Source organism: Dermacentor albipictus, chromosome 1 (assembly GCF_038994185.2).
Source record: "Dermacentor albipictus isolate Rhodes 1998 colony chromosome 1, USDA_Dalb.pri_finalv2, whole genome shotgun sequence".
NCBI lineage: Eukaryota > Metazoa > Arthropoda > Arachnida > Ixodida > Ixodidae > Dermacentor > Dermacentor albipictus.
In genome coordinates, this window is record NC_091821.1 from 182,823,762 (window position 1) to 182,850,032 (window position 26,271).

General features: G+C 41.7%; 1 protein-coding gene across 1 annotated transcript in view; it reads right to left on the reverse strand.

Annotated features, from left to right (window-relative positions):
• IntS8 (integrator complex subunit 8) overlaps window positions 1-26,271 on the reverse strand; it is a 115,786-nt gene that overhangs the window by 69,256 nt on the left and 20,259 nt on the right. The window contains exons 7-10 of the mRNA XM_070530354.1: window positions 22,229-22,321; window positions 13,962-14,096; window positions 4,993-5,090; window positions 2,938-3,067 (exon numbers count right to left, since the gene is read on the reverse strand). Coding sequence (XP_070386455.1) covers window positions 2,938-3,067; window positions 4,993-5,090; window positions 13,962-14,096; window positions 22,229-22,321 — 456 coding nt within the window. The remainder of the gene's footprint in view (window positions 1-2,937; window positions 3,068-4,992; window positions 5,091-13,961; window positions 14,097-22,228; window positions 22,322-26,271) is intronic.

The window sequence follows — 26,271 nt, forward strand, 5'->3', positions numbered from 1 at the left end:
CTACAGGAATACCAGTTGTGGACTTTCCAGAGTCCGGTAATAGGTGCGGCGCCGCCACCTGTCATGCTGCACTGGCCTAGCTTACTTGAGGTAGGTGCCCAAGCCTTTTTCTCGCTTCATAGAACGAAATTTTTTCCTTTATAATAATTGCGATGATTTCTTTTTCTCTTTTCCAGCAAGGGCAGCATCATGAGTAGGCTGGATGGTCTCCCTTGCAATTGACACATTGTGCAGGAGAATTGCAGTTGTCAGAAGCAGGGTCACTGGCACTGCATTTCCCACATTTCTTTCCATCTACATGATTGTGAGGCATGCCCGAACCTCTGGCACTTGAAGCACTGCCTCAGCTTTGGTATGTATGGTCGGATGTTGATTTTCAACTCTCCTACATCAAGTGAAGTGGGTACAGTGCTGGTACTAAATGTGAGTATTATGTGTTTTGTGGGGATCTGTTGGTCATTTCGTCGTCGAAGTGTTATTCTTTGTACTTTAATTACATTTAGATCTTGGAATGGAGCTCTTCATCAGTAAGGTTCAGGAAATCTTCCGATATTACTCCCTGCTTGTGTTGAGCGAGCGATGTCAAGAGATTGTCACGTTAATGTCACCGATAATAGTGAGTTCAGAGCGAGCTTTTCAACTTGATCTTTCTTGGTCAGTTCAAAGAGGAGGTCTCCACTAGCCATCTTTAAAGCTTTGTAGTTAGGTCCAGTCGTGTATGCTAGGCATTTAGAAACTAGGAATGATGACAGTTCTTTTACGGTTGTGTTGCCTTCACTGTGAAGAAAATAGTACCGTATTTACTCGCGTAATGGATGCAGCCCCAACTTTTCCAATCAAGAAGTGTGTTTTTTCTTTTTCTCGTATAATTGTTGCACCATGAACTTGCTGCCGTGAAGTAGGAGACACACGGTAAAATTCAGTGTCTGATACGGTGTTCGACAGGTGCGATTGTGTCCGATGCTGTGTTGGACGCCAAACTGTACCGTGTCTGCTACTTTTATTGCGATAGCAATTATGTGGACACTCCAGACAAATTTTTGCTGTCGTCTTTGTCGTCGCTGCGCACCGCATGGTATAGGTGTGAGTAAAAGCGCATAAGGAAAGCCGACGATAGCGGCTCAACCTCGCGGGCCCTCTTTCGTCGCGCAAAAGGCCCCGAAGAGAAGGAAGGGAGGGACGGCGACATTGTACTCTGGCAGCAACTGCGTATTGCACAACCCTGCCCGAGGGGCGCTGACAATCGCGGCTCAATCTCCCGCATACAAGGAGGAAAGTGGGAGGGAAACACGCCGTCTTCCGTCGCACGCATGTCACCAGGGGGAGGGGGGGTGCATGGCATTCTACTCCGGCAGCAACTGCGCATTGCACGGCTGTGGCGCGCCCTACCTTCAAAGCGATCTGCGTCGGGAGCCAAGTTGATGGTGGCTTGTACCATTGTGCTCACCGTTCTCGCCATTCAATTTGCATTGAAGCAAATGTTTGCAAGTTTATACAGCCAATAAAACTACCATCCTTACTTCATGTAGCTATCTACACATTTTGCTATAGCAATGGATGGTTCGCATTTCGCATGAAACTGAGTTTTTTAGAGGTGGCCACGGACAAAAAGATCACTCAAAATTTTACCCCGCATAACGAACGCACCCTCCAACCGAACTTTGCCCATATTTTTCAGGAAAAAAAGTGCATTCATTATGCGAGTAAATAAGGTACCTTGGAAATGTGTCTTGGTTTGGTTTCAAAAAGAACTGGAAAGTTGCTTCGGTGCACCCTCTTTTCAGAGGGTGATCTTGGAGGAGGGGAAAAACCTTTGACATGTAAGCTTTGGTAAATTCCGCAGCGATGGTGGCCACCCACCACCAAGCCCAACAAGCGGACGCCACTAGGTTAGAAGAATACCTGCAGATGCCAGCCATGCATTGCTGCTATAACCTAATATAGTGTAAACCAGGGCTGGATAACTACACCAGGTTAACCCTTGCTGACGGGAAACTCGGAAGTGAGAAGAAGTGAAGAGAAGACAGGAAAGATTTGAAAGCGAGAAAGAAAGACGAAGACAGAAGAGGAAGACAGGAAAAGGCGACTACCATATCGCCTGGGTGGGTCAATCCGGGAGTGCCGTCTACATGAAGCCAAGGCCAAAGGGGTGTGTTGCCTTTGCTGAGGGGCTTTAAAGGTCCAAACACTCTGCATCAGCTCAACCCCCAGGATCCCCTTTTTCTCATACACGGTTAAGCCACGCATGGTTAATCGTTGGAGGGTCCAACCCTCATGTGCTTGGGTACGTGGTGTTGCAACACAGCAAACACCTGCTGACACGGACAAATTTTTGAAGGTGAGGATGGGAAACTGTTTACTTTTTAAATACACCAATACAAAACATTTTAAAATAATTGCTGTAGGAGAATATTTGTGAAGCAGTTTCTTTTCGCACCCTGGACATTGTGCTTCTTTTTTTAAAAGTTGCTGCTGGGCTTTTTTGAGGCACTATATGTGACCTAGCTGTTCAGTTGCTATTTGTCAGCCCAGCTGTCCTGCATACTTGATAGCACAGGAAGTTATAAAAGATGTGCAAATGTTGAAAAGCACCTATGCCTGTCCTTTATACATTTGCATATCATCGACCCAGGATTTTCTCTTAGTGTGTTTAATCAACAAGCCCAATCATGCATTCTACTTCAATAGCACAATGTGATCCAACATCAGCAGATTTTTATACATAGAATTATTCATATACAGAATTACTCTGACCAATATTGAATTCATACTCAACTGTACTACAAAATATTGCTTTCTTCAAAATGAATGCTGTTGTTCAAAGAAAAAAAAAAAACATGCAGACTAACAGTCTGCATGTTAGTCTGCAGACTAACAATTTATGATACCAGGACAATACTCATGAATATGTAAATGATTTAGTGTGGTGTCACTCACCTCACTAAGGAAGATGATGCAGCCCTTGTCAAGAGAAGCAAAGTTCACCTGAGCTCCGCATACAAACAGCTCCCCATCGATTACACGGCGTACACAGTTGCACAGTGACACCTGTGCAGCCACCTCTGTACTGCAGCCAGCAACAAAAGCAAAAGTGAGATATATACGTGAGCTTAATTTCCCACAAAATGACAGATGACAAAGTATTTTGTTTACATGCTGAGCGAATTTCAATAAGAATACATACAGGGATGTTTAGCAAACAAAGACTGGCTGGCAGCAAGCTTTAACACAATGAAAATGAGGAGGAACTGAATTCACTGAATCAGTTAAGTGAAACGCAAGTCAGTAAATCAAGACGTGCGTGTCAACAGCCCACTTAATGCAGATGCTAATATGCAATCTGGTAAAGAAGGCTACGTTGCATGAAGACTGGTTGTATATGTTGACAGCACAGTCGACGACTGATAATTTGGACTCCACAGGGAATGTAAATAAGTCCGAACTATCGAATGCCCAAAAAAAAAAAGAATGTACCCAAAAAAGATTATTTACGTTTTAAGGCCCCCATGCAAGGAAGAAGTGGTTGATTCATTGCTGCACACATTTCCGCTTACGTACAACCAAGTCCACCTGTGTTTCTGCCAGTTTTATGTTGTCTCTTTATGCTGATGCAAGGACTGCAAAGGCTCGAGTTAGATCTGCATGTGAAGGCTCCGGAACTCCCGGCACATCATCATCACCATCCCAGTTAGAGTTGCAGTTTGACAGTGGGGAACTTGCTCAATTGTTTCGTCATCGTTCAGTGCGGCCATTGCCTCCTTTACTAGGTGCCTGCAGAATGGCTCGAGCTCCCGATGTAACGAGCCTGCCCTCAGTTGTGAAGAAGCGTCGTGAGGTGGCATTCGCAATCTACACTATCATCTCCGATGGCTGGTAACTCAGCGCACGGTGTTTACAAAGTCGGTACCGCAGTGAAACCACGGTCGGCACAATCCTTTGGGTGTGCTTTTTAAAGGTTGGTTGCCTGGCTGTCGAATAGCTGTCACCTGTAATGCATGTAAACATACGCTGAGCTATGGTTGAGGTTAATGGCCTTCGAGATCAGCGCGCACACATGAAGATTTTGAAGGCCACAAGAGGTAGTGCCCAGTGGTTCCGCCAGCCACATGTGGCGCTCGCGACTGACACTAGTGGATAGGATAAAAGGGAAAGGGTTTGGCAGCTGGTTTTCCGCTCATGCAGCAGGCATGTAGTAAATGAGGCACTGGTTCAGCACATGACGACACCGCACTGTTGACGTCTGCGAAGTCTTCAAATGTAACGGCGTCAGGAATTAGCACACCGCAGCTTAATAATGTCCTCATTTGAGCTTGTTGTGGTAGGCGGCAGTTCAGGCACTTCAGTTGCGAAGCCGGGCTCATTCAGACTGCGACTCGACTCATGCGGTGTTAAACTGTGAGAGCACTGTTGGTGCCATTTGACGTGTACTGTCCACAACCTCCCGAGAAAGACTTCTTGGAGCCAGCAGAGCGCTGTCTGGAATGCATAGTAAACAAACAAGCAAGCACAGAATGGTGTAACGCTGTCCAGAAAGCAAATTTGAATTCAACAAAGAAGAGCGGGCCATGTGTGGTGGTGCCGGAATGGATGTGATGATCGCGATGTTGATGCGACCTCACAATTCAGACAAAGCCTCCAAGAATGGCACTTGCAGTTAAACCTCTGAGGCGCAGTGCTGTGACCAAGGCAAGGCTTCAAGGATGACGATGTAGTGTGTAATCTCTGAAGCCACACTTGATGTCTCATCAAGGTTGCCAGAGGAGATAATGGCGGTCGGCGTATGCTAGAGCCATGGATGGAGTCTGGATGATCGAATCTAGAGCTCGTGCCTGTCCGAAACATTGGTCGTCTTTGCACATTAAGTCTATGGGGCCACTGACGGTGCCCCAAAGCTGTCCGAATTACCGAGCATGCCCGGATTATCGGTGTCCGATTTATCGGTCGGCGACTGTATTGTGCCATAAGAAGATCAAAATAAACAGAAAATCTTACCCAGCCGCAATTTGGTGGACACAGACTTCAGCAAGTTCCCTTTCCCACAGAGGAATTTCCTGCTTCACATTGTCCTCAAGAAGCACAGATACTGTTGCCTGCAGAGAAAATAACATCACCGACAACTCCCACAGTGGATAGCAAAGAACATGAAAGTATCAAAACCTTGATGGCAAGCAACAGAAATTAAAAACAACATACCATATATACTCGACTAAGGCTTTTTCCCAAAGAAATCAAAGGTATTACATAAGGGCATAAAAATTAGACCACAACGGCCCACCTTCATGTAAGGGCCGCACCTCATTAAGATGACGAAAATAAGTGCGGCTTTAACACGAGTACATATGGCACTTCCCGACTGACTTAGGTACACAATAAAAATTTCACTGGTCTGATATTAGTCATATATCACTAATGACATCACAATGTTACACAAATACAAAAACAAATGTATATGAAATAAAATAAACAGGACATCAATAAAACAATCAGGTTACAGCAAGGACTCCAGCTCTTAAATTTTGAATTTTACTGCCTTTTGCTAAAGACACAAGCTAAGATAAAACCACACTATTTTCTACTAAAATCTAACCATTGTAAACAACTTGTCCAAGAGCATTAACTCTATACAGTTGAACCCATTTATTACAATATTTAGGTGCCTCGAAAATTCCATTGTTATAACCGATAATTGTTATAACCGGATTGCATGAAAAAAATCAAAATAGGGGGATGGCAGAGCTGTTGTGAGAAAACTATAATGGCAGGGAGGCCAGTGCCCCTCCCCACCACCTTCCTCCATCCAGCTGCTGATTGTGTTCACTCGTTTACCTGCTTCCTAGGTGCTCCGATCGCGTGTAACAAGCCGTGGCTGTTGGCGTTAAAAAATGGCACTGCTATAACAGCTGCGAAGAGGGGTCACGTGTGGCAAGTGATATGCAAGCACTGCTGAGGCATAGCTTTGGTGGCTCCAAAAGGGGCCTTTTAAAAATTTCGAGAAGGCTGCCGCGGCAGCCTCTCAGCTTGAGAAATCCAGAAGAAACGCTGAGGCGATATCACCACAAACATCTCGCCACATACTTTTCACTGGCTTGCACGAGAAAACCCTATGTCTGTCAGCCTTGCATGCTTTACGCAAAGCTTACCAACATCCTTCTCCAAGGCATCCAGGTGCTCCACATAGTGTAGCAGAAGGTTCCTCATGAAAACGAAGCCCCGGAGGGACAGAATCATCTGTCGGGCCTCCTGTGAGGACAACGTTGAGGCAATCTGCCCTACCGTGTCATCACTGTCGTTACTATCTGATGCAAGCACGGTCACGACGATTGCCTCATCAGTTAGAAGCACTTAAGTTTCCAAATCTACAGCCGTGCCCTTTTTTTCTACCGGCAACGTTGTGCATTGCCGATGATCAGCGGGCAGCTCATCCATCTTCCGTTTCGGCTGGAAGAAACCACGTGGCCAGGAACAATTTCGATACAACCAACTATGACGAACGCGAGCGATTAAGCTGTTTGCAGAACTGCACTGAATGAGGAGCCAGCGAGCAACATGCTAGCAACGCAGTTGGCGCGGTCCATTCGAGTTTTGGAGGGTGGGGTGGCGTAGAGCTGTGGGTGAAACCGAGCTGTGCGTGCAGCCCATTTGTGTTCAGAGGGGGGGGAAGGGCGATGGGAGAGAGGCACACGGAGATGGCTAGAAAATGAGCACACAGTGGCTGTTGGAGCAGTGGCCCATCACGCAGTGGCTCGAATTTCTCATATTCTTTCTTTCTTTTCAAGGATTTTACATTTCACTACTGTTCGGTTTGGACACCCTGCAGCCAAACTTCATCGATATAACCAATAATGCAGCATCGGGACATTGTAGTAAGCGGGTTATTTCACCATGAAAAACATACAAAAGTTGACGGTGCACCAGTTTCTCATTGTTATAACTGATATATTGTCAAAACCGGTATCATCATAAGTGGGTTCAACTGTATCAGAGAAAGTAATGATGCGAAGTGTTGAGCACGACAGCAGCTAACAGCAACCAGGAGCACATGCACGCACAGTGTTAAACACACATAAAAACAAAGCAAGCCAAAAGCAATAATACACCATAGGAAATGTAACCTCAGCCCAAGCAAGTATCTAGTAATATTTCATAAAGAATTCAACAAGAAATTTCATTACAGCATCTTACATCATTTTTAGGATTATAATTTTTTCAGAGACCTTCCAAATTATTCCAATCTAGTACTTCATGGGATTAGGGACAGTGAAGACAATCACTAGATCAGTTTAGATAGGTAGACCATTTCTGAAATAGCTTATTTACATTTATTTTCCACAAGAAGTTGTTGATTATTAGTGATAAAAAAATGTCCAAAAGTCACTTTTGAAATCTGCACCCATCAGTAGTATTATTGGCAACAATATGACATCAAAGATTCCCTAGTATTTTTTGCTCATTTGGGATGTTTTATTGCAGAAAAAGCCCACTAAAGTCATTGGGTAGTATTTTCACTTACTTGATAATGCAATTATTTCATTTTTTTATGTTGAATAACTGCCCAGTCCTGAACAAAAGGCGTCGAAATTTATAATGGCGCAAGGAGCTGATGTGTAACTTTCGAGATGGCATCAGCACCAGTCTTTTGCTTTTACCTCCCCCCCCTTCCAATTTGTGACTTATTGAAGCTTTTTTTCATAAGACTGACCTATTTGTAATTCCAGAAGTATAATCTACTGATATAACTTAATGCATTATTTTTCTTACTAAACAGAAAAGTAAATTGAGCTGTAATAGTAAATTATGCTACTACAGCACCAAAAAGCCACTATTACCATGAGAAAAAGCTTGATAAGCCAGGCACAAAAAATGAAAGCCGGATGGTGACACTGCCTTGAAGCTTTTGCACCAGTTTGCTAGGACGCCATGGATTTTGACAGCATCTGCACTTGGATCTAGGTACCGGTCCACAGGTAAAAAAAGGACTACATTTCAATTCTGAACGACTCAGCCTAGTAAGCTTCGAGAACTTTCTTTCCATCAAAACAGCTTAGATATGAGAAGATAATTTGAAATTTGTGACATCACTCAAGACGTACTGGCGCTGAGATTTTGGTACAAAATTCAAGGAACAGAAGTTTGGACTTCGGCATCTCTTCTAGTAACCAATCTATTATTGCAAAATAACTTAAAGCAAGAGTTTTGGGAAGAATACTTTATCAGCATAAACTCGTTAAGTGTTTCTCTTTAGTGTTCTTTTAATGTATCTTTAAGGTATACAGGCAATAGGAAGCGTGAATGCTGGGCAATGGCTGTCCAATTTTTTGGACATGGTCCACACATACCATGACATGATTATCAAGCCTGTAAAAGATGGAAGTAGCTGCATCTCCCATGATAGGGATATTTCCCAGCTTTCAAAGTGCCATGTAGCTTACAAGGTTATAGAAAAATTATTTTTATTGTATCAAAACTAAACAGTGAATTTTAATTTTTCATCACTGGTGCACAGTTCCACGATGACAAAGGTCTATGAAAATGTTACATATAAAGCAAGCAAACAAAAAGTGATGAACAGAACACCGACTTTAGATTTGCAAATAGTGCTTCCTGATAAAGGCCGGGCTATTTTTCGGGAGATCTTGAGTCGTGTCCATACAATCGAGAGAAGTGGTAAAAATACAGGAGTCTCCCAGACAAACATAGAGTTGGCAGGTATGTAGACTAGATAATGGGGCCCTCACTGGATAATGTTGGAAAATTTTGCAATACACTAAGAGGTCCAATTCTACCACACGAAGTTATAAAGAGGGTTTAGTAGTAGCAGAGATAGAAGCAAAGAAATGTCATAAAGCAGTAATACAAGCAGTCGCCCTACAGGGACGCTCTCTCTCCAGATGCCTTGAATCCAGATGCCTTGAATCAGATCACTTCAGAGCGATCCAGGCAGCAAGTAGCACCTGCCACGTACTAAACCCGGACCTTGCATCTTTGCAGCATTTCCCAGTGAGTGGATCAACACGGATCTAGCGTCGCCGTGCCTGCTGAATCCTCTTCTGACGGCGCAGCTGTGAGGCATATCTGCGAAAGATTGCTTAAGAAGAGGGTGACTTCACTGGTGGCCTAAGACGGACCTATCGCCCGAACGGCTGATCGCGCTGTCACCACAGGAGCTGGTGCGCGCAGCGGCTATTCTGGCAAACGACGCACCTTGGCTTTGCTATAAGAGCCCTGTCTGGATGGAGCCAGCATCACTTCAGAGCGATCCAGGCAGCAAGTAGCACCTGCCACGTACTAAACCCGGACCTTGCATCTTTGCAGGTACGTAAGCGTTCAAACGTTCATCTCGAGTTCAAATTATAGCTGCTGGATCGCTCTGCATTGTTGCATTGTTGCTCTGTTGTAGGGAAATTGTAATGGGTGAAAATCCGTTGAAATCATTTGGACAGGTTCTTGCGGACAAACCGCCGGGTACCATTAAAGAACTAGCTAAAGTCTTGCTTGACATAACCTCAAAGCTGGAAAGTATCACAACAAGCATCAGAGCTGACATAAGAAGCTTAGTAGCAGACAACAAACAGTCCCAGAGGGACATGCAGGACATTAAGACATCCATGGATGTAATGAATAGGACATTTGAGCAACTAAGGACTGACGTGCACAACGTGCACCGCGAACTATCAGAAGTGAAACACCAGCAGGCTAGTATTATTGGCGATGTGCACCAGTTGCAGGGGGAAGTGAGGGAAATGCGACAGGAAATAATCAAGCTCAAGCAGTACAGTCGTCGAAACAACTTGGAAATAAGAAATGTTCCAGTGTCGGCAGACGAATCGCTGCCAGACATGATGCAAAACATAGCGACTTGCTTGAAGATGGAACTTCGTACCGAAGATATCGATGTAGTGCATCGAGTTCCGACCAAAAACAAGGCTCAACAGAATATTTTGGTAAGGTTTACATCCATTGCAGTCCGAGACAAAATGATAAAGAATGCCAAGAAAGAGAGATTGTCTACATCAGCCCTTGGCTTCCAAAAGAATGAGCCCATATTCATTAATGAACACCTCTGCCAAGAGAATAAGATTCTTCTCGCAAAAGCTCGCCAAGCGAGAAGAGAGAAAAATTGGAAGTATGTATGGGTATCGCAGGCCAAAATTCTAATGCGGAAAACCGAGAATTCTCGTGTCTTGCACATCATTTCTGAAGACGACCTGAAAAAGGTAGTTTAGAGCCTCTAGTGCTAAGTCTTGCTTGCCACACCAATCATGGCGTTCTCAATCAGTGATGTTGAACGGGAATTCCACAAAACCCAGGGTATATCGATACTTCACTGTAACATTCGAAGTTTTCGACGAAACAAAGATACATTGTGTTCCTTTTTAGCACAGCATAATTTTACCTTTGATGTAATTGGCTTAACGGAAACTTGGTTAAAAGAAGGTGAGCACATCTCCATTCCGGGATACAGTCTTGTAAGCAATCCCAGGAATACAGTATCTCGTGGGGGTGGAGTGGCTCTACTAATCACGCAGACAGTACCCTTTAGGATAATCACCAATACTGAAATAAGTAACAATACGGTTGAATCTCTCTTTGTTCTTTTAGATTCACGCATAGTTGTTGGTACAATATACCGGCCACCAAACTCGAGTCTGCCCGTTTTTTATCAATCGTTGGAATCTATCCTTTCCACCCTAAGCAGTAAGAGCTATGGTACCATCACTATTGTTGGCGACTTTAACATTGATATCAGCAAAGACGCGAATTGTGAATACACGCACCTACTGGATTCATACAACTTCAAAAATACAATCCAAGAACCTACTAGATTGTCACCAAGTGCATCCACAACTATAGACCATGTATTGTGTAACAGTGATAACATACGTTCTGGCGTATACGATACGAGTCTCACGGACCACTGCCCTATTTTTGCGTTATTACACAGCGCAAATAATACCATTGCAAAAAAGATTACCTTGGCAAATCGCAGGATTAATTACAAAATACTGCGACAAAAAATTAAAGAAAAGGAATTTCATGATGAATTTAGCAGTGACTCTCATATCGAATGCGCAAACTTTACAAATGTATTAGCCCACATGATATCTCAGAGTACCACATATAAACAAAACAAATACGAGGAACCTTTGTGCCCATGGATGAATAACACCATACTTACAGCAATAAAAGAAAAGGACTGGTGGTACCAAAAATGGAAAAAACATAGAGATAACACCTATTATTTGCAAAATTATCGAATATCTCGTAACCACGTAGTAGCTGTTATCCGGAGGCGGAAAAAAGAATACCACGCATTCCTAATAAAACAAGCACAAGGCAATACCAAAAAAATGTGGGAAATTATAAAAGCAGTAATTGATAAACCAAATAAAAAACCAATCGCTCCTGAACATGTCGATGCCAAGTGCGCCGACACTTTTAATGCGTATTTTACTAGCATTGGCCCAAAACTAGCGGAGCGTATTCCAGTTACTGAAAGCAATGTCGATTGCCCCATCATCCATGCATGTTTTTCCTTGGTTCAAGTGGACGAGCATACCATAACCTCAATTATATCAGGCATGCCTTCCTACAAAGCTACTGGCCACGATGGCATTACTGTAAAAGCATTGAAAGACAATATGGATATTCTTGTGCCAGTACTCACTAAAATAATTAATAACTGTATAAGTCGAGGCACATACCCTGATATATTAAAGATAGCAAGAGTTTCTCCTATATATAAAAATGGTGACGTCAATGACCCTGGAAGCTATCGGCCTATCTCTGTGCTTAGCATAATAAATACTGTATTTGAAAAGGTAATCGCGGCTCAACTGAAGCACTACCTAAACGAAAACAAGCTTCTAACAGATTGCCAACATGGATTTAGAGCCAATCGATCAACGTCTTCAGCAGTGTTAGAATTAACCCAAAGTATAAACACAGCCCTACACAAAAACGAGATTGCCGTAGGATTATTTTTAGATTTAAAGAAAGCATTTGACACGGTCTGTCATTCCATACTTCTAAAAAAATTACGAACTTATGGTTTTAGCGAAATGACAATGGACCTCTTTTCAAGCTACCTAAATGGTCGAAAACAATATGTAAAATTTGGCTCCTTTGTTTCCCAGTATACTACTATAGTCACAGGAGTTCCGCAAGGATCAGTTTTGGGGCCCATACTGTTCTCGCTGTATGTAAACGACCTCCCAACAATACTAAAGTCATCAAAATGTATCATGTACGCTGACGATACCACGCTATTATTTTCAGGTAAATCTCCTGGAATATTGCAGAACACTATAAACAGCGAGTTATCCAACATATCAACTTGGTTTGCTTGTAATAAATTAACACTTAACAGAGATAAGACAAAATACATAGTATTCAACTCCCGTTATTCCAGGGGTGACACAATTGGCATGCAAATTCACCTTCTAGGTGGAACAATAGAACAGCTCGATCACATAAAATATTTAGGGGTATTATTGGACTGCAACTTGAACTGGAGACCATATATATCTAGTATATGCGCGAAATTAGCTTCGGCTTGCTATTTATTAATAAAATGCAGGGAATATCTTGACCTTAGCGTACTTAAAGTTGTTTACTTTTCCATATTTCACTGTCACATCACATATTGTTCTGAATCATGGTCAAGCACATATAAAACATACATAGATCCCGTTTTTCGGTTACAGAAAAGGGCCTTGCGCATTATGACATACACAAGCCCACATGATAATACTGACATGCTGTTCTGTCGTCTCGGTATATTACCTTTATCTCTGGCATGCGAAATGAAAGTTGCAATTTTGATTAACAATATCTTACATGGGAATCACTCATTATCACCAAGCCTGTTTGTTACACCTAATCGCAATACAAGGGGTGCAACAAATATAAATTTTAACCTACCAATCGCTCGTAACACGTATGGCCAACGACTACTTGAGTTTCATGGTGCTAAAATTTGGAATACAGTACCTCTTGAGGTAAAAATGGCCAACAATTTCGTGTCTACTGTTAAAAAGCTATACCTATCAAAAAGTACGTGATTTTTTGTCAGTCTGGTTCTCCACCTGTTTCATACTGTGCTGAATCTTTTCAGAAAGCCTAAACACTTCAACACAGACCCTTTCAAATGTGTCACTTCTACGTATAATATACTATCTCCGTTTTTTCATTGTGTATGTGCATGTATTCTCCTGACAGTTCTGTTTTATTACCATTGATTGATATGCACTGTTTTTCGTTTGTAATGTTTTTGATTGTATGTATCCACCTAACTGTATTAGGTTGTATCATTAAAAAACTAGATAAGCGCATGACATTGTAGCTGCTACTACAAATATGACTATGGGCCTACACTAGCCTTTGGCTACAGGCCCAACAGTTCCTTTGTACAAATTATTATCAATGAAAAATAAACTGAATTGAATTGAAAAATTGAAAATTGAAAAATGACATTCCTCCATAGCACACTCTGATATCAGAGCCAAGAACCCAACTTCTTCTCTTGTTGTGCAGCACATTTATGAAATTGGTTCAACAAGTTGCGCAATTCATGGAAATCCCCGAATGCATGTGGGACTAAGTCCATTGCGTACAATGCCATCTTGCTCATGAATAGTCTGGCTATTTTGAGCAGAAGAGTGCACAGGCTTTCGTTCATATCTTCAGCTGTTTTCGTGACATACACTAGTGCAGAGGCAATCACCACTGTGTGACCTACACAACTAACTGTCTGTCAGCAATGCCCAAACCTGGTGAGGGGCACTGTTAGTCCCACACAGCTGGACTTCTGAGGCATAAGCCTAAGCTGTCAAGTAATGTTAGCATGACAGTTTACAATGTGTAGCTTCAACACCAATTGAGCACAAGTGCACCACGCATGACTACTGCTTAACATCAATGTATGAAATGTGGATTTCCGGTGGCCCAGTGAAAAAGATCACCTTGCAGTTGCCATGCAAGGTTGCCTTCAGCTTGTCCAGTGGAGAGGTGGCTTTCTTGGTGGTTGATGGACGGCACGCCACACAGAAGCCTTTTAGTCGCTCCATGTTCAGATGGCACACCAGCTTCTTCTTTACCTGTAAAAAAATGACAGGGTCTCTTAAGATCTTTCTTAAGAGGTGAACGGCGAAAGCCTACTCTTTTCCCTCTTAATATTCGCCTCTTTCTCTTTACCGCTTCTCTTTCTTTTCTTCCTTTTAGTCATTACTGCTCACTACTAAGCATTTTTAGTCAATTGTAATCAATTGTGGTCACTACAAGCCGTCGTAAGACATGTTGGTCATATCATAGTCATTAGTAGTCATTACAAGTCATTTCAGTCATTACTGCTCTCGACTAAGCATTTTTAGTAATTTGTAATCAATTGCAGTCATTATAAGCCATCGTTAGACATGTTGGTCACATTGTCACGTACGAGTTTGTGCCGCTGCAGAGACGAGGACGTCGGGAGGTGAAGAGGAGGTTGAAGTGTCTCGAAGATTTGTAGATGGCGTTACCTTGGCCACTGAGCTTACAACCTTGTAACAGTATATATTGTAAATACATATATTTTCTCCCCATAACAATATCATGGTCATCAGTAGTCATTACAAGTCATTTCAGTCATTACTACTCACTACTAAGCATATTTAGTCATTTGTAATCAATAGCGTCATTAAATGCCGTCGTTATACATGTTCGTCATATCAGTCATCAGTAGTCATTACAAGTCACTTCAGTCATTATTAGTTATTACTGGTCATTACTAGGCATTTTAGTCATTTCTAATCAATTATAGCCGTTATAAGTTGCCGTTAGACATATTGGTCATTTTATAGTCATTACTAGTCATTATAAGTCATTTCAGTCATTATTAGTCATTACTGCTTGCCAGTAAGCATTTTTAGTCATTTCTAATCAATTGTGGTCATTACAACAGTCGTTAGACACATTGGTCATATCGGAGTCATTAGTAGTCATTACAAGTCATTAGTAGTCATTACTAGTCATTATTAACTTCTACAAATCTCTATTATAACATTATCATTCACTAACTGTCACTATCAATCATTTTTCATTCTTTAATCTGTCTTCATATGGCGTGATGATGCTTCGGCGGACACTATGGCAGTCAGGTCTGCTTACACAAAGTTCACCATGAGCCTAGAAAGGCTTTCGCCTTAATAACATTGATAATAATAGTGACAAAGAATAAGTGGTAGTATATGTACTCAAGCAACAATGCAGATGCTATAACAGATACTGCAGTATTGAGCTGGCCCGGGGTAATTTACTGATTACTTACTGTGTACTACCCTCTTTCATGCGTACTGTTGCGATCAGACTCCTGAATGCGTGAGTGCATGGCTTGTGTACACGCCAGTGCTGCAATAATGGATGCTGGGTCCCAGACAGCAACATGGGCAGGCATGCAGCAGTTAGTTACTGAAAATCAACACACTGCTGCAATGTAGCCATGGAAGTTGCAGCAGCTGTTGGTAGATGCTGCATGCTGGCTCGTGATTCTGTCTGGGTCCCAACAGGCAACACTCTGCAGTGGTGGCGGGTGTGCGAGCCATGCACTAACCCATTCTGTTTAGGTTTGATGGTGGCGGTCCAAGGTTCCTTTGCCTCGCATCAGCAATTTTAATGTTAAGCCAATCTACTGCTCTGTATATAATTTATCTGGCTCCTTGTTAGGCATGCATTGCCAACATTTAGCTCCATATGTTTGCAAATGAAAAAAAAAATGACTTGCATGAAATTCTTTTTATTCACAAAAACGTTAAAGCTGCTCTGTAGGGAAGTCTTTAAAAACACCTTTAGCCAGCTTTCCACACCTTACAGCCATGTGACACATTTGAATCATTTAATCTTTTTTTGGTGCCCTATGTTACGGGTGCTAGTGTCGCTGTTGCCCCAAGCCAATCTACCTGGGAAAGGCATAGCAGATAGCAAGATAACCAGTGCTAAGACCTGGTACTTCCCCATAATTTTTAGCCATTTTGTTCAGATACAGCATTTGGGAACCAGTTTTCTGAGGAAATTTTTTCAAAACAAAAGGGGCACACTGGCTGAAGAAAGTTCTGAAGCAGCTTTGGGGTAGAAAATTTCATTAGGGAACATCAAAGGTACAAATGCAGTGTCCAATTGCTTCAATACTGCAGTAGTAAACACTATAAATGCAGAACTTTCCTATGACGTACTAAACCTAGAGGACCAAAGGGAAGGAAGGACAAGAATGACCTCGTGTAACAAAGTTAAGAGGTACAACCCAGCAATATCCACATTCACACTTTTGTATGTATGCTTGTTCAGCTTCTTGAGCTCTTTAAACATGTACTCCCAGCTGTGCTCTACAAACCTGATTTCACATGAGTTGATGTATACCTCTTACGCAGACATGTTAAGAGACAGAAAGACAACAATGGCACTACTTTTGTGCAAAATGAAAATATTCATAAGGCACATAGTTCACATGTTAGCAATATCAGCAATTCTTGCCATCAATGATAGCAGAACTACATCTTTTACGAACTTGTCTGCATTTAAAAAATCCTATGCATAGCACAGCCATGCTATAAAAAAAAAGTGTATTTTTGTCTAGGGGAACGAAGAAATAAACTTTTAATCTACTGTTTGCCAAATGGTTAAAAGTCCTGTACTGCAAGCATGGAGTGCTATTGACAACACATTCAAGAAAGCACCAGTCATCCATAACAAACTGCAATCCATTACAGCAGTGTCACAATTGAATGCACAAAATTTTGCATTCGTGGTCATTTTTAAATAATTTCATACAGCTGAGGAAAATTTCTTTGGTTCACAAGGAAAATTTCCTCAGCTCCAAGGTACAGATAAAGTTCTTTGTTGTTTTGTTGTTTATTTTATTTCATCTTGAATACACTTTCAAGAAAGGTGCAGGGGCAAAAGGCGTACAGCGCCTGACAGGGGCCCCTGTACCCCCAATATACGCTTTTATTATACTTTATTTAGTGGTAGTTCATTGGCAGTGAGCGGACACACACAACGTTACATATTTTAACACATTATGCACGAGTTTACACAAACTGAGAACAGAAATAACAAAATTTTGGGGTTACAGTTTGTTTACTAATATAGACGGTGAAATAAAAAAAAATGTTCCCCCTTTCCTCCCCTCTTCCCTTTCCTCTCCCGGTTCACAGTCAATAACGTACAGGTTATACAGGTAAATTACCATAGTACACTAAAGTGCAGCATATAACCATGAACATGTACGTATCCACGTAAAACAGAAAAACAGGAAAAAAAGCGGGTTATAATATATTTATGTAGCAACAATCACTCTCTCAAACACTGTGTTAGTAACAATTCCTTCACATGGTTTTTGAAGGCGTTTCTTGTCATACTGAAATCAATGTTATCTTCTAGCTTATTTAGGATTACTTGGTACCTGGTTGTTTATTTACCATACTTGTTCCTTGTGTTTAGGGTCCGTTTTCTTTTTAGTCTCATATCGTAAGGAGCTTCATTAATGTTTTCGTGTATATAGAGTGCATTTTTATATATATACTGCAGTAGTTTAAAATCGTAAACGTCGTTAGCTTTAAGCATTTGGTATTTAAAAAATAATGGTAATGTGCTTAGTTCATGACATGGTCCCTGATAGTTTTCGTAAATGCGCAATATTTTCTTTTGTAGAATAATGAGCCTGTTGTAGTTAGCTTTTGTTGTGGCACCCCATACCAATATGCCGTACGATAATCTGGAGTAGAACAGTGAAGTATATAGATTTTGTTTCAGCCAAATAGGTATTAAGTGTGCAATTTTATACAAGCATCCAACAGATCAAGAGAGTTCGGTAGCTAAATTATTAATGTGTACATTCCATGAAAGGTGCTCTTGGAACCAAACACCAAGAAACTTTTGCTATTTAACCCTGGTTATCTGTTGCCCTTCAAAAGTTAAAACTATTTCTCTACTTAGTGGTTTGTTAAGTGCACGAAATATTATTTACTTTGTTTTTGTTGTGTTAAGCTGCAGCCTATTTTCCCGGAGCCAGGCCGCAAGGGATGCAAGGTAAGTGTTGGCCCTTCTTTCTAAATCTGTTAAATCTGTGGAATTAAAAACGATATTAGTATCATCGGCATACATAATAAGTTCAGGAGAGTTGGGTATAGTTACAATGTCATTAATTTAAACAAGAAATAAAAACGGTCCTAATATTGACCCCTGTGGAACGCCTTGTGTTAACTTTAGCTGTGATGATGTGGCGTCTTTTATTTGCACGATCTGATAGCGGTCACTTAAGTAGTTTTTAACGAGCTCTAATACAACTCCCCGCACACCATATCTAGACAGTTTGTGCAGTAGGATATCGTATTTTATTGAATCAAATGCGTTCTTTGAGTCGAGAAATAAACCAAGTGTTAACTTTTTACTGTCAATGTTAGTAAGTATGCTATCTTTAATATAGCACAACGCTTCTTCGGTTGATCTATTTTTTTGAAATCCATATTGGCTACTAGACAAGATTTTGTGTTTGTCAAAAAAAGAAATTAGCCGTTGGTTAATCACACTTTCAAATATTTTGGACAAAATGGGGAGCACCGATATCGGTAGGTAATTTGATTAATCAGCATAGTTTTAACCTTCGCGTATCATGACACAGAGCTAAAAAAAAATTCAACCAATGTTAGAAAAAAAAAATGGTGCACAAAGTAATTAGAGAACCTCTGGTCTCTGAATAAGAACTTATAAAATTGCAAACTGCCGACTGCCACAAGTCTTTGGGACAGCTTAGAAAGGTTCAACAAGGTGTTTAGAGACATGCCAATGATGAGTATCGTTAATATGAAAGGTTGGTCTGGAGAGGAAATTGCAATGACATCTCTGCATAAAGATGCATTCTCTATTTCGACATAAAAACTAACTAGTAAATGCAACTACACATACAGAGGACCCAACATTAAACCAAAGTACTTTATTTGTACCTACAGTATTTAGCAATGGCTACTCATAATGCATTCTCCACACTCATCCAGATTAGATCAAGGACAAGAGACTCAGCTGATGTCTAACCAGATATATAATTTCAATTACCCTCTTGAAAAACTCTATGTCAGCATCTTTCTTTCTGTCTGACATGGATGCCACATAAAAAGTGCCTAAAGAGTGATCCCGGCTATCAAAAACATTGCATGTTTAAGGATGTTATAAGCCAATCTCGGCATCTCCCTCGGTACGCTTTCAAAAATGGTCTATGAATGACAGCTGAATGGGTCAAAGTTCCTTGACACTCAGAATGTCTGGGAACCACTGCCCTATGTGAGGTCAAGTCTGTGTGATCTCTTAAAAAAGTAAATCTATGGCTTTGACCCAAGTGCACCATTAAGTGCTGCAGCCTATACCAGATGTTCCAGTTAACTTGGAGCAGGATTTTCAAAAAACCCAAGAGCTCTAGAGAAATCATACCGACTGCATAGTAGCGGCAGTCGTGTGTACTTACAGTAGCTTTTTCATCGCGAAGTATTAATTGCTATAAATTAGTGAACTTTTAAATTATTACTTGAATTGCAAACATGTCAATTACAAAGTTGTAGGGCACCTTAAGTAACCTCCAAATCAAGCATTTATTTCGTGCTGAAGTATGCCTGGTTGTTTCTTCCAAGAAAAAACAAAAGCCTGCAAGATACGCGAAATATGAAATAGATGCTCGCTAGCGTGCCCCTACTCAAGCACCTCCAAGCTACCTTCGAAAGATATATGGCTGCATTCATTTATCACCGCATCGTACAAGGCTTCATCATGTAGGATGGCTCAAAAAATTTCGCGACCTCACTAGCTTGGTGCAATAAGTGTCAACATCTGCGAATGCAGGAATGTTGCGCTCAATCACGAGGCATTCAGGATAGTTTTAACCTTTGCGTATCATGACACAAAGCTAAAAAAAATTCAACCAATGTTAGAAAAAAAAAAAACGGTGCGCAAAAGAGCACGAAAAAAGAAAAAAAAAAGGCAGCTCTCAGAAGAACAGAACAGAGCAACTCAGGAGTTCATTTAAAAAAGAATAAAACAAAAGCATGTAAGGCGTCTTAGTCACCCACAAATAAACATCCAAAGGTGCGACCTGTTTAGCCATTTACCCTTTCTCTCTCTTGAACTCCGGAAAAGAGGCAAAGCAAAGCAGTTTTTTACCTATTTCTATTTTTGTCGCAAGCTCTTTTTATGTAAGCATAGGGTGACATCATGAAGGTGCGTTAAACAGTCATATTTTACACCAGTTTTAAACAGTTATTTTCCACTGCCACTTGTAGCACGTGCTCAAACAGGTCACCATCTGAACCAATACAGTACTTGCTTCTTTCCAACACTCGTGCTGTTGCAGCTTTGACCAGCAATATTGGAATCTTGCAGCAGACTCTGCTTATTTTTGCCTTTAGGGCATCCGGTGTGGTACTTTCGCTGCTATACACAGGATCTTTCCCGTAGCCCTACAAGAAGTAGTCCAGTGGTGTCATGTCCGGCGACCGTGCAGGCCAGCGTACAGGTCTGTGTCGGCCAATCCACTCTCCAGGAAAAAGCTTGTCGAGCCACGCTCGAGACTGACTACTACTACGATGAGTACCATTGTGTTGAAACCAGATGTTCCAAAGGTGCACAAGTGGAACGTTGCAACAGACGTCGTTCACGGGGCCCTCGAGGATGTCGTTGACATAGCGTTGCAACGCTAGTGTGTTGTCAAAAAAGATGGGTCCGATGATGTTGCCATCAAAAATACTACACCGCACATTAAACGACTACTAGTATTCATGTCGTGTTTGTGCTAGCCAGTGGGGATTCCTATCACTCCAATAATGCGCGTTGCGAAAATTAACTTGTGCATTTCTGGAAAAATTAGCCTCATCCGTCCAAAACACGCGAGAAAGTCTGGTTCTTCTTCCCATTTCGTGAAAATCCAATTGGAAAAGTCAAGTCTGTTTTCAAAATCTCGGTCTCAAGTTTTTGATGAAGATGTACATGGTACGGGTGCATATGACCTTCTTTTTAAAATGCTCCACACTGATGACCCTGAGGTTCCGGCCTCCGCACTGGCGTCGCGCACACACTACTGTGAGGGTTAGCAACAAAGAATGCCAAAACATCCGTTTCCGCTTCTTGAACTACTGTCACAGTCCTGTGTCGCTTTCTTGTGAAGCTACCCATCTCGCAAAGTACTTTGTACGTTCTAAATATTGTTGACAGACCAGGGCATCCTCCACAATGCCACATCCAGAATAGCTTGGCTGCCTTCCTCTTGTTGTCGTGCGCTGCCCCCAGAGCGAGGATCATTTCAGCCTTGTGATCATTCGTGAAGGGCATGACTGCCTTCTTGACGAGCAGGAGGCTGGTGTGGTACTGTTGAGATCTCCTGTTATTATCTACGCACTGACACATCAAGGAAAAATGATTTACGTAGTTGAAAACAGCATATGTTGGCTATACAGACCCGCCAGAACACATTAGATGGACATAGCCTGCGCAAGGTTTGTTTCTATTGCTAAAGGGAACAAAAGGAACATACGTTCTGGGCGCACCTATCTAGAGAACAAGATGAGTGTACAAAATTACAGTCCCAAGTGTGCCATCCCGGTTTTCGGCTTCGAAATCCCCCCCTCCCCCCTCCGGCTGCAATATGCTTATCAATGTGCCGGCAGCGTGTTCTTATGATGCCGCGACCATCACATAACGTGAAGCCCTGTATTGAGCTGCCACCACTAGTAAAGCCGTGTATCCATAGCTATTCACTTGGCAGCTCTTGAGTAGTGGCACGCAAGCTCGTATATATTTCATATTTTGGATGTGTCAAGCACCTTTGTTTTTTCTCGGAAAATCTAACAAGGCAAAGTTGAGCACGAAACAAATGCTGCATTTGGTGGTTACTTGAGGTGCCCTACAACTCTGTAATTGATATGTTTATGATTCAAGCAATAATTAAAAGTTCACTAATTAAAAGCAATTATTAATATTTTGAGATGAAAAAGATACTGGCTGTAAGTACAAATGACTACTGCTACTATGCAGTCGGTACGATTTCTCTAGAGCACTGACTTTTCACTGATTTTTTTAATATCTGAGCACTGATTTTTTCAATATCTTGATCCAAGTTAACTGGGACACCCGGTATACGAACAACACCATTTTGAAGGTTGTGAACTCAAAAAGATTAGTGTTTCCCTTGCTTTACTAGTGGTCTACTACAGCTCACCTTTGGGTGAAGGGAGAGGGCAGTTTCAAAAAGCTCCCCGGCCCTCTTGTAGTTCTCCTTGAAGAAATGATATGTCCCAAGTTCGTATGATACCTGAAACGGTGAAAAGCATATGATAAGCTGTTTGTACACAAGGTATCGCTGCCGTTTATATAGACAATTCCATGAAACACATCCAAAACCATGAATTGGATAAAACATCTTCTGCATGAAAAAAGAGACGTATTTCTGAGCATCTGAAGCAGGACCAAATAGAGAGAAAAAGAAACCCATCAAAGGTACCACCACTATGCTCAGGCAGCGTCTAAGGCATACACAGGCAGCCAGATGTGTCGTCTATGAGACATGACATGTAGCATTTGCTAAGGGCAATCAATCCAGATGCTATTCTAAAATGCACACCTGTTCCTGGTGAATACAGAAAAAGTATACTGAAACTAAATTAACAAATATTTTTCTTTGGGCCTAAGTGGCAATGAATCAGAACTATAAATGGTGAAGAACATCAAGTTTAATGAAGAAACAAAATGAACTGCAAACGGAAAGAGCAATAGCACTTCTAATGCTGCCATGAAAGAAAAAATGTGCCCTTTCTTTCCATTGCTGTCTCAGTAAAGTGGACACATAAACATGCAGGAGAACATGCAACCATATGAAAATGAAAGGTCATTGTGCCTACCACTAATTATGTCCCTGAGCCATTTTTATGAAAGAAAAAGGGAGCATTTTGCACTAAGAGGAAGTGCAAAAACTAGTTAGCCACGTTTTTTTTTTTTTTTTAAGAGTGATAAACTGCATTACAATAAGTTACAAACATGGCTTCCGCAGCACGCAAACTTAACTCTTAGGTATGCAAGCACTGAAACTATGGCTTTTTAATAATTACAAGACATGCATCAATTTAAAAACAGCAGCAGAATGTCAGCACAAAGAACAAGGGCAACCAAGGGGCTCGATTTTTGGTAAGAACCACATGAAATCTCAGAAGCCAAGGAAAGCATAAGATAAAGTGCTTTTATTGAACAGTATAAATATAATTAGTAAAATTTACAATAAATGTTACACTCTTAATGAAGAGACAAAAAAAGGAATTAAAGTGGAAGACAACTTTGACAACAGCGGGAACCAAATCAATAAAATCCCCTTGATTAACTTGTAGAGGGTCCTAAATGTTTTTGGGCCCATGCTTGCGTAACTTTGGTCATGAGAAAGAATGTGGCTGGACAGGCTCTCTGAATGTTCTTGGGCCACGCTGCTTCATAGTACTAATGAGTAGCAAAGCTCTTATTCAGTGTGGAGTTAGTCTAACTCTATGGTGTTTATCTGTGGGAGCAGTCATCAATGCCAGCTAGTGGTCCAGTGCTGGGCCTACATCCCATGTCCACATTGGGCAAAGGTAAATTCATGTTTAACGTATGTTCTACATCCACCACCATGTAATATATGCAGTGCTGTCTTCGTACATGTACACTCGGCCACAAAATATTGCGGGTCACGAAATCTGAGAAAATGCTAAATATCTTCGCAGCCTCACAACGCAGCCTAGTATCCGGATTTACACTCCCTACCAGTATTTGTGAACAATGTTGTGATGTTCGGTTTTCCTGACTACTGTTACAAGCTGCTCAGAATTTGAATGTTTTCCCGAGATCCCGTGGTCTGTAAACTTTTGTGGTTGACTGAACATAAATACAAGGGAAAGTAAATACATGAACTGCTGTTGCCGCTGTTTAATTGGGACCGTACTGCATGCATGATGTGGAGGTTCCAAGTTCGGCTCCCATCAGCACCAAAGTTGTCTTTTCTTCTACATTCATTTCCCTTTTTCTTAATATGAAGTTTATAGCAACTTTAACCATCACCTATAATTAATAAGACAGTTCAGAAAGAAGTTCATTTCCCCTATGCTCTTCTCAGCTTGACTGTCTGTTCACTTCAAGTGGTTCAGCTGGAAGCCAGTTTATTATAGGATGACTTCTGTGCTGACAATATAAATCATAAACAATCAAAAAGCTCATTACTATGCTTTGATAACAACAGAAAATTATAATACTTTCTTCCTTTCCTTGACTAGAAAAAAAGAAGAATTAGCTTTTGATGTATTCAATGTTTTCTGGCGTCGACAAGCACCTACTGCTGTAGCAGATAAATTATTGAAAAGGTTCACAGCCTCAAAGAAATCTTCAAATGGAAAGAAATACAAAGAAATGGAACGAAGCGTACGCCAATTTTACATCTGTTGCACTGGCGCCTTTGAGTATACATGGGTCAATGCAGCTCAAGTTACAGTTAAGCCTCAATATAATGCAGTCGGTAAAATTAGCGATTTGCTTCTGCATAGTGAAATATTGTTATGTTGAAATTAGAACTTTTATGCAAATAAATACAGCCTCCAATGGATTTTTCTTAGCACGGAAGGGATCACAAAATTTTGCAAATTATTGAGCAATCAGTAAAAGCCAATTTGAATGAGAAAAAAAAATAATTTTGTTGAATTTAAAAATCAGCGACGAAAGATACGATTTCATGCCATGTCGGCAACGTCTTCAAATCGGCAGTACAAAGCAAAGCCAGCCACACTTTCGTATCAACTCTGCCCCTGTGGCTGATCGTGTTGCCCGCAGTTGGACAACGCTATCATGAAAAGCACTGGCAGCAGAGAGTGAACGCCCTACCTGCCTCTCGCTTCTATGCGTCTCCAAAACTTGCGATTACACAACCTTTAGAACTGAACGTGCATGAAGACAGCGCACAATGCCATGCCATCTGAGGTAGCTCAGTCTTAGCACACGTGGCAGATTAGCTCTAAAACAGGGCTGCATATATGATCAGCTACGCTGACAGTTGCGCGCAGCCATGGCCGGGCTAGAAAAGAAGACATGCGCCAACATGCCCAGCCCATGCACAAGCTTGATCGCATTAACACAAGCTCGCTCCCCTCCCACCTCACAGAAGTAAAAGGTTACACAACCAGAAGGCAACCGTGTTGCCATAAGGTGCAAAAAAGAAATGTATGGGGAACTCAGTGGTTTGAATGGTTAGGCACGCATAAAATGTTGTTAGGAATGGCCGTACGGGGTGGCAACGTGCCAGCTTTCAGCCCGCTGCACGTGTTCCAATCCAACCAGACGAGGCACACTTCAGAGAACTGCGGATGACCGGCAGCCACGTGGCGCGCGGTCAGCTCAGGAATGTGGTACTCGGCCGCGCCACCCGGGACAAAGCAGAGTTCTACGAAGTTTTCTGACGTCGGCTCCGGCCCTTTTCACCTGTGTGTGTTTGCAGCACTGAAACCTGTGCAACCCATGTTTGTGAGCCCTCCTCCAAAAGGGCGGGTCATCTACTGTGACGTCGAATGGTGACGTCGAACGATGACTGGACGAACGTTTCCATCCACTGGGACTCAAGGGGGGACCAAGGGCTTATAAGCAGCGGTAGCCGGCTGCTAGGGTGTGCTCGTCGTCGGGAGCTCAGTGCTCGTTGTCATGCTAGAAATGTATTAGTGAGCTGTGTGCTCGTAAGCTGTTTGCTGTATGCATCGTCTTGCGTGCTCCATATGGGAGTCACGCTAGACTGTCGATGTACCTCATGTTTCAAATGTAAATCCTGCAAATAATTCCTGCTCACCTAGTCCTGTCGCCCCAAGGTCCTTCCTACAGCTACGACTGCCAAATCTTACAATGTGTACACAAGAAAAGTGAAAAGGAAAGTACAAATGCTAGCATTACTGCTGTCTATTTCATTTCTCTTCTGTCCATATTTTGTATTGGTGGTGCAAGCTGTACAATTAGCAATGTAAACTATAAACCACTGTTCTATATGACATTGCTCACCTGCTACTCAGAGGCATTTTTTAAAAGGGGGGGGGGGGCATCATGTATAGAGCTGTCTTACTTACTTTTAGACCGAATTTAATTAAAAGACAGTCTTTTTCAGCCTTTTGAGCTGATTAAAATAAATGTGATTATTTTTTTGATACAGTAAATAATTATGGAGACAATTAAAAGTCAATTGCTATTGTTTGTGGAGACAATAGGTAAAAA